The following is an 8,675-nucleotide window of genomic DNA, read 5'->3' as shown; positions in this document are numbered from 1 at the left end:
AAGCTCGGAATTTGCTGCCTCTAAAGGCATGTTTCGGTTTTTAGTCAGGTATCAGATTTATTCCCCATACATAGAAAGTTCACAGAAAGGTCTTAGCAAAACAAAGCCTTAAAAGTTACTTCAACTTCACACCATATGATATTATTATATAATATCTTTCTCTATACTTATTTTACTGTACTGTATTTATTTTTAATTTAAAAATTTTTTAATTTCATTAAGCTATAGTTTTATGTCACATTATATACTATTGCCTTATGTACTCTACCACTTTCTCAAGCCATTTGTTATATACTTGTTATTGTTAATTTAATTTTTTCCCTAATTGTCCTATCATAGCTTACTTAGCCATTATTTATTTTTAAAAACTAAATAAAGAATCTTTTTTTCATATCTTTCTTAAAGGCAAAAGCCTGAATCTGACCATTTCATGGTTATGGTGAATTTCACCAAAATAAGTAAAATAAATAAATAGTTTAAATGTACCATACAGCCCACCTTTCCAGTGTGAAGCCACATGCACAGAAAATAACCCTAAAAACTACAAATTAGCTGCTGTTTCTCAGAATTTGAATGAATTGGTGGGCCAGATTTACATTTGCAAAGAACTATGCTTTAGTTTGACACATGTGGCCGAGTAGTTTAAAAATTAATCAGATTCTTGACTGACTGTGATAGCATTAGTAAATTAATTATGTTATTTCTAAGCTAGGAGAATACGGTAATTTGTTACTTGTCAGTACCTTTGTTATACCTCATTATAAAAGTACTTTTATTTGTCTACAGTGCTGTTATGACAGTGTTCCAGCGTCATCACCCATCCTCAAAATTTCCCCACTTAATGCTTCATTTAAAAAAAATAATTATGCCAATTCGAGATTACAGTTATGGGAAAGTTCATTCTCCAAGTTGCTATTGAAGTGTTCACAACAATAGTAACTATCAGTGCTATCAATAGCATTGTAAATGTATACTTATCTCCATAGATAAGCATAAATGGTGATCATTAAAACACACACACGTTACACAGCCTCTGGTTAACTATTTACATGAAGCGGCAGCCTCAGTTGGCACTAAAGTGAACGATAGAAGAGGATGGGAAGTAATCAGCACCACATACATGTGGGGAAGTATCACTGCCTCATTCAGGATACCTGAATGTGCAGCTTCACAGCAAAACAGTATTCAAGGGTGCAGTAAATGTGTAACTCGCTGAATCTGTATGCCAATATAAGTAATTAAATCAGATAATTTACAACAGGGATGAATGAAAAGATTGATTGAAATGAAGTGAGAATATGTTATCAGCAGGAACCAGACTCCATTCATAAATCAGACAATTTACAGACCTTGCTTGTAGGGTACTGCTCAAAGCTGGTAAAACCTGACTAAAGATGATTTATGAAACAGCAGCCATCATGCTATAATTCAGCTTACAGTCAACACCCCAAGCAACAAATATTTTCATAATGATGCTAATAAGTTTGCCATTACCACAGTATTCTCACACCACACCATAGTGGCCCATAAACCATTACACAATCTTTTATTACAGTGCTTAGATGAGTATCTTCCTCAGTTTAACATCTAGAGTCATAAAACACACAAGGAAACAAACAACAAAGAAGTTTCAAGGCTTCGCATGTAAAGATTTTATTCCTTGGAATGTATTCCACAGTAACACAAACCTCTTGTAGGAATGTGTTATTGCCAATAGAAAACACAGTAATGACACACTTGAACACATCACACAGGCGTCCCACTTGTTCACAGAAATGGCTCGAGGTATTGGCTCGGCAGTGATCATTACGTTCTCCCTCCTGCCAAACGTTCGCTTGTAATTTGCATTTGTGCTTCGAAAGTCACCCGAAAGTCACGCCTGAGCATCAGCAGGATGGCAAGCAGCACGTTTCTGTGATCAGGTTACAGTTTAGTTTCATTCATAATCGAGCTGGATCCATTTGTGCCATTGATACTGAGAAAGAGAGAAATACACATTTCAAGTCAAGCTTAAACAAATACACCTGAATGTAAAATATTTAGCAAGTCTGACACAACAGCAGTGAACGTGACATGGGTCAAAAAAAACTAGCAGACCAGGTGTCGTTTCACAAGGCTGATAACCAGCTTCGCATCACGAGAAGCAGAAAAATGTGACTGATAACATGATGGAGGCCTAATTTTAAAACAGAAAAAAAAGGATATGACTTTATTAAAGAGGTGTCAGCTACAAGATGTTACACATTCAAACAGCTTCAAGATTTTCCAAATGTATGGAGGTCCAAAGTGCTCAAAACGATATTAATTTACATTAAATGACTTAACTAAGATAAATTGTGTTTAAACTTTGTAAACTAAATTTTAGTTTACAAAGGAATTTATCTGTAAAGATTTGCAAATGTAATTTTTCATGGCTGTGTCTTGTCTGTCCATTGACACCACCAGGAAAGAGTGATGCAGTTGTAAAACAAGAACATTGTGAATAATATTTTCCCAAATTTTCAGTCAGAATAAACTCTCTTATTAGTAGAAAGAAGCGGGCTAGCTTACAACCGGATGTGTCTTGCCTTTGCTCCAAATCAAAATGAATAGGAATTACCATTTGATTAATACTCCATGCTGATTTCAAACATCTGTTTTTTGTTTTAAATCAACCATATCAATAGTTATTCAGGAAATTACTTAACTCACAATTTTCTTTTTCTATTAATTTGAACTGCTTTGGGCCTCCATAGTGGGCCAGGAATGGCTGTTGATGATATTTCAGAAAAACTGATAACAAAAATGGCTAAAACAGAATAAATCACCTATAACTGCTGAATTTTGATATAAGAGTGGTCATGCCTGGTCTGCTAAGTTTTGTTTGACCTACAGTACAAAACAGTGCTAAAATTAAAGAAACTAACAAAACTGCAAATGCACCTTTTGTATCTCTAATTTAAGCCGCAGCACGATAGTTAAACAGATTTTGGTTGCTTTGTTTTGGTCCTGAGTCACCTTTAGCATTTGGCACCAATCACCCTGTAATTATACATTAATAAAAACTGCACAAAAAATACATTCGCCATTGCTCATCAGCTATTTCTATGAAAAGGCAATTTTTGGAGTTTGTTTAGCAGAGAAATTTCACTAATGACTACGTATAAAAAGATGGAATAAAAACGACTTTAGCACATCGCAGTACAAAAAAAAAAGTGGGTTTTTTTGTTGTTTTTTTTTAATGCACTTGAGCTGTCATTTAGTTAGTTTCTATCACGGAGATGTTCTTGAATTTCCAAAAGCCCTGGGCAAATAAGAGGTAGTAGACATGTCTTGTGTAAACAATTACTGGAATGGCCGTTTGGTGGCACAGTTGGAGAGCACACACTACCCTTTGTCTCAGAGCTGGACAAGATTTTAAAGCAGTTACACGCACCAAGTAATGAGGTCGTAACTCCCACTACCAAAGGGAGGATTAGCCTAGTGCAGCTTGGTATCAGTCACAAACAATTAGAGAGAGCAAATGAAAAGTGTACAGTAGTTTGCTAAAGCAGCTAAATCTAGTGAGCATGCTGTCCTGTGGGTCATCTCAGGTTATGATAATAAACTGTAGAGAGGCAAGTGAATGCATTAGCACAAAGTATTATATTCCTGATCTGTGGTCAAAATCACTACTTAATTTGTCACATAGAAAGCAAAAAAAACAAAACAATCCTATGCAGACATGCCAGCTGAGTCTGCCGGTGTACTGTTAGGTCAAATCCGATTGGTTATTGCAGTTCAGTTCAAATACTGAGCCTTGTGAAGGAAAGATCCGCAGCTGCTAGAAGGCTGTCCTATCCCAACACCGGCTTCTCATTCTTGGAGCAGGATGACGTCAACGTTGTCGTGGACGCCCTGCAGAAGCAGCTCCCCCTGGAAATCGATCACCTTCTTCTTCTTGGCGGCCTTCAGGGTGCCCACCAGCGCTTCGAAGATGTTGGCACAACGGTCGTCATTAAACAAGACCCCGAACTTTACACTACATTTACCGTCAGCGTCTGAAATAAGAGATTTAAACGATCGTTACAGCTTCGGGCAGTCAATTAAAATGACTGTAGCGATTTCAATCTCAATTCAATTTCAAAATAAAATGAAACAACCTAATTTTTTACTCCAATTAAAGTACCAAATCATTTCAATTGATCCCCACAATTACAGACATTCATGCCTATTATGTGTATTTGTAAAATAACTAATGGACACACCTGCATTAACTCAGAGTGGTTTGATCCACTGCCGTGTTTATAGAGGCCACCCTCCACAAACGTGGCAGTGCCACCCTGTTTCCAAAAAACCTTGACACACCCCTGCTGCAAATGGCATAACTCTGAGTTTATTTGTTTCCTGCTTTAGAAGTGGTCAGAACCACAAATCAACACTGGATGACTGCATGATTGTTGTTTATTAAAGCTCATGGGATAATATATCAAAGTACTTCAAGGCAAACCATGTCATTCAGCAATATACAATGACAGTTTTGACTTACTTTTACTGCCGAGTCGCTGGATCTCTTGAACCAGCAAATCAATTTCATGGGAGACGTTCATTGTTGCTGCAGGCGAAACAAAATGCAAATAGTTGCATTAGCTTTAAATCTGACGTCACGGTTTTGAGTGCACTAGACATGAAACTAAACAATTAAACCTGTATTGCACAATTCTGACCCAACTTGTCTATTTACTACTGCAGTGCTTTAGATTATTATGGTTGATTTATAACTCTGCTGCCAGGGCGTTTGGCCAGACTACATAAAACTTGGCTGCCTGTCAGCTCCTACATCGATTTTAAAATCTATTTACTTGTTTTTAAAAGCCCCTGATGGTCTTCTTGCTCCAGTATTCATGTCTCACATCCTCAGTGCGTAGGGTGCAGTATGGATGCTACATCCTGTGAGTAGTTCCAAAGTGCACGACAACACAGCTGAGGAGGCAGATTTTTTAACTTTTACACTCTGAGTCACGAAGCAGTCTGCTGTAGAGAAAGAGAGCAGCTGAAGTGTTGAAATCTTTAAACATCTTCAGCCCAGCTTTTGATTGAATATGGTAAACAGACAATTTATTTCTATTTACACTTTCCTCATTTGATCTAATCTGTAGATTTGTTACATTTGATCTACCTTACATTTTTAAATCAATGAGTAGAGCTTATAGATTATTGTGCATTAAAGCACAATGAAGTCTATGCACTGTGATGCATTTTATTTTGTCTAATGTCTTCTATTGTACTTACAGGCCATTTTTTATGTAATTTTAGATCTGTTTTTTTTTCTTTTTACACGTTGAAAGTCTTACCATTACACATTACCGGTACTTACTTTTTGTCTAATAAACATCCGTGTAGCACTGTAAACAGACATACCTGGTGTCATCTGAACAAAATCTGACTGATTTATTGAGTGATCATCCACCAGTAGAGGAATTTTCTGACTTTGGAAAAACAAGGCTAGATTTAACAGCAAGTGCAGTAATTAAAGTTAAAGAGCTTTATTTCGTCAATAAATATGCGCCAAATTTTCCTTTCTTTTTTTTTTACATTTTAGACAAAAGTCTTAACATTTATTCTAATCATGAAATTGGGATTATCAGAAAGGCGTTTTTTCAATTTTGTTCCTTTTGTGAAGGGTGTTTTGGGAGCTGGGGGACTTTCATTAAAAGAAAACAAACTCAAAGTCCAGTAAACCCATAAATAAATGCAATTTAATTATATATATATCAGACACATATAAAGGCACTCGGTATGAGTACAACATATAAAAGGAGGACTGACTGCAGCAATGCAACAAGCTCCAACACGAGCAGGGCGGACTCATCAATGCGGAAGTAAGGGATTAGCGTTCACGGCTAGCCAAACCTGCTAATAAATACTTCTTGCAGTTGATTTATTTCAGAGATGTGCAGACATTCTCAAGTGCTGAATAATATTAGCAGCTCGGCGATGTTTTACGCGACTTCAGGTGCAAAAGAAAAGACTCCTCTGAGTGGCAGATGTGAGCTCGCCGGTATGATTAGCTTCTAACATCCGACAAATCCTCCGCTGAGAGGGGAGCGAGGAGTTATTCAGACCGATGAACGGTTGGAATAAATGATGGAAAACGATGTAACACAAGCGAATATAACACCGACACAAGGATATGAATTTTACCTGATTACTTGGGCTTGTTTTTGCTTGTAATGAGGTGAGGGACGACTTTCTGATGAATCGGCACCGGTGGAAAATGATGCTGCGTTCAGAGTGCGCTCGGAGAACTCCACCCTTTAGAAATGGAACAACAAAGTGGTGTAAAACGAACGGAGTGAATGTGTTTAATATTCAAAAAATAAGAATATTAAACAGAAGCATGAGATCACTAAGTTATCTTAGTAAGAATATGCATGTAAAGATAATGCAGTGTTAGTGTTTATTTATATAGCACATGTGTGAAGCTCTACAATGTCTCCAGGCAATAAAAATAACAGAACAAAAACTTTACAAACACATAAGATAGAAGTTGTCACACCTGTTTTAAGCCTGTTTTTTTAAGTACACACAGCTGTAATTGACCTGTGGGAGCAATTTAAAGATCTGTACCCGATGTCCTGAGATGTCTTTACCTTAGGATCAAAGTATTCTACAACAAAACACAAGACAACAACAACAACAAAAATCCCTTCACAATAGAGCCCAACCAATATTTTGTTTTGGGAGCCAACACTAGTACTTAGGTCGTAAACAAATCCAGTAATGGTTTATATTCTAAATGAGGTAATTATTAACTCTAGTTCAAAAGCTAGTTCCCTTGAGGACACTCCTTGTATGCTGTAAAGTCACGAAATGTATGCTATTCCCCACAAACTGCAGTTTACAATGTGTATAATGTTCCCCCCATAAATCAGAAGTACAGAAGCTCTTGTCCAACAAGCCACAAATTTCAGACATTTCCGCGATTAACTAATAATTACCTACTCGTAGTGGAATGCTGTGAAAATGTGCAACTGTTTTCATTTACTGGCTTAATTTGAGTAGATGTGACAAATTCCCTACAACATATGAAGGCAACACGAGCGCTCATCTGACTTCATCGTGACACGCTGCCGATAGTTTGATGGGCTGTGGCCCATATAAGGTATTGAAGAGGCAGGAGACCGCGTGTTGTCCTACGTTTCGGCCTCTCCAAACTATTTCTTGCGTCTCCAAGAAACACACAGGTGCTCAGCGAACACAAGTCCCATTGCAACACAGAAAGAGCTTGTTAGAATAGTGTGCTGACTCCAAATGCTGTTACTTTTTGTTCTGCACATTGAACTCTATTCTTCTCCACCCCATCCCTATACCTCTTATGCATGCACTGCAAATAACAAAGCAGTGACTCCATCATCATAGTGTTTAGAACAATGGAAAATATTACATATGTGAAGGATTACTAACCAAGCAAAGGCATAAAAACTCAGAGGGCCCCAAAAAGTTGCAGTTATTCAACAAGTTTATTAAAAATATGTATCAAAATGCAGTTTAATTAACATGTTCTTTATTTTATTTTATGTTTAAAGAGCACTATACAGAACTAGTGAGAAGCAGATCTTAAAAAGGGTTTTTTTCCCCCAAGTAGCTGACTGTTGCAAATGTGTCACCAAGACGTCAAGACGGTTCCAACAAGAACCAGAGTGAAATAAATAGAAAACAATTTATTGTTTTGTTACATAGTTCCAAGAAACGACTTTATGTGTGAAAACATTTCAAATGGCCACACAACTAATCATTGGAGTTAAATGTCAGAATATCAGACACAAAAAAACAACAACAATGGGCGACTTATTTGCGGGGGGGGGGGGGACATGTACATCTGTATAGCCACTGCAGTATCAAGTCGCGTCTCTATCAATTATAAACCATGATATGAGTGCAGCTTTTATTTTGGAAATTACTCATCCGGGTCCCCGAGCCCAAGCAAGCTCGCGCTAACTCGGACGTCGCGAAGTGTCAAGCTATCTCATGAGAAACCTGAACTGAGACCGGAAGTGTATAGAGTGTGACTTCGCTATAAAAGAAAACTTCTATTCCATTTTTAGAAAATGCTTTGAGTGTTTGACACCAGTGACAGAACTTGACAATTAATTATCTCATTTATGATTCACTAGTTAAATTGAAACATTTAATGGAAAATCTGAACAGATGTCATTACATCAGATTTTTTTCTTGTCTTTCTTTAAAAGGCTCCCACATGATAAGACTTAGGGAAAGACTGCTCAATTTAATTGTTACCGATTGTAAAAGTTAAATTGGGCGTTTTCCTTTATAAATACAAAGATGCCACAAACATGAGGCCTCGGGCTTAATGTGGAGCACAGATTTACACAGAAATATGCCACAACTTCTGTCATCCATTTGTGGTTTTATCCTAAACAAAAATAACTGCACAAAATTGCATGTTTTGTTTTAATCATAAATATTTTTACATTTGTTATCTGATTCTAAATACCTAGGGTCAAATATCTCCAAGTTTTTTGCAATTGTTACACTTACATGTTTCAGATTAATAAACTATTGTTAATGTCGCACAAAGATAACCTGAGTAAAAATAAAATGCAGTTTTAACATAAATATTTCATTTTTTTTCCATTCAAAAAGTAATTGCCCCTTAACTTAATAACTGGTTGTGCCACCCTTGGCAGCAAGAA

General features: G+C 36.9%; 1 protein-coding gene across 1 annotated transcript; it reads right to left on the bottom strand.

Moving 5' to 3' along the window:
* Positions 1–1,637: 1,637 nt before the first annotated feature.
* abracl (ABRA C-terminal like) lies at positions 1,638–6,284 on the bottom strand. The gene is made up of 3 exons (XM_086264765.1): positions 6,163–6,284; positions 4,508–4,573; positions 1,638–4,019 (listed from the first exon to the last, which is right to left on the bottom strand). Exons 2-3 carry the CDS (start codon positions 4,566–4,568, stop codon positions 3,835–3,837), a joined length of 246 nt encoding a protein of 81 aa, XP_086120891.1. The 5' UTR covers positions 4,569–4,573; positions 6,163–6,284; the 3' UTR covers positions 1,638–3,834.
* Between the last annotated feature and the right edge of the window lie 2,391 nt (positions 6,285–8,675).

The sequence above is a fragment of the Aulonocara sp. 'chitande type north' Nkhata Bay genome, linkage group LG15 (genome assembly GCF_057382095.1).
Source record: "Aulonocara sp. 'chitande type north' Nkhata Bay isolate Kocher_YH1m ecotype deep benthic linkage group LG15, A_spYH_male_GT1.1, whole genome shotgun sequence".
NCBI classification, from domain to species: domain Eukaryota; kingdom Metazoa; phylum Chordata; class Actinopteri; order Cichliformes; family Cichlidae; genus Aulonocara; species Aulonocara sp. 'chitande type north' Nkhata Bay.
The sequence above is the reverse complement of the archived record's forward strand: the minus strand, read 5'-3'. Positions and strand labels throughout refer to the sequence as shown.

Excerpts from the sequence above, each read along its gene's own strand:
- abracl (XM_086264765.1), bottom strand. The coding sequence starts at position 4,568 with ATGAACGTCTCCCATGAAATTGATTTGCTGGTTCAAGAGATCCAGCGA. Across the intron at positions 4,020-4,507 it reads CCAGCGACTCGGCAGTAAAA|ACGCTGACGGTAAATGTAGT; the intron begins GTAAGTCAAAAC and ends CTCTTATTTCAG.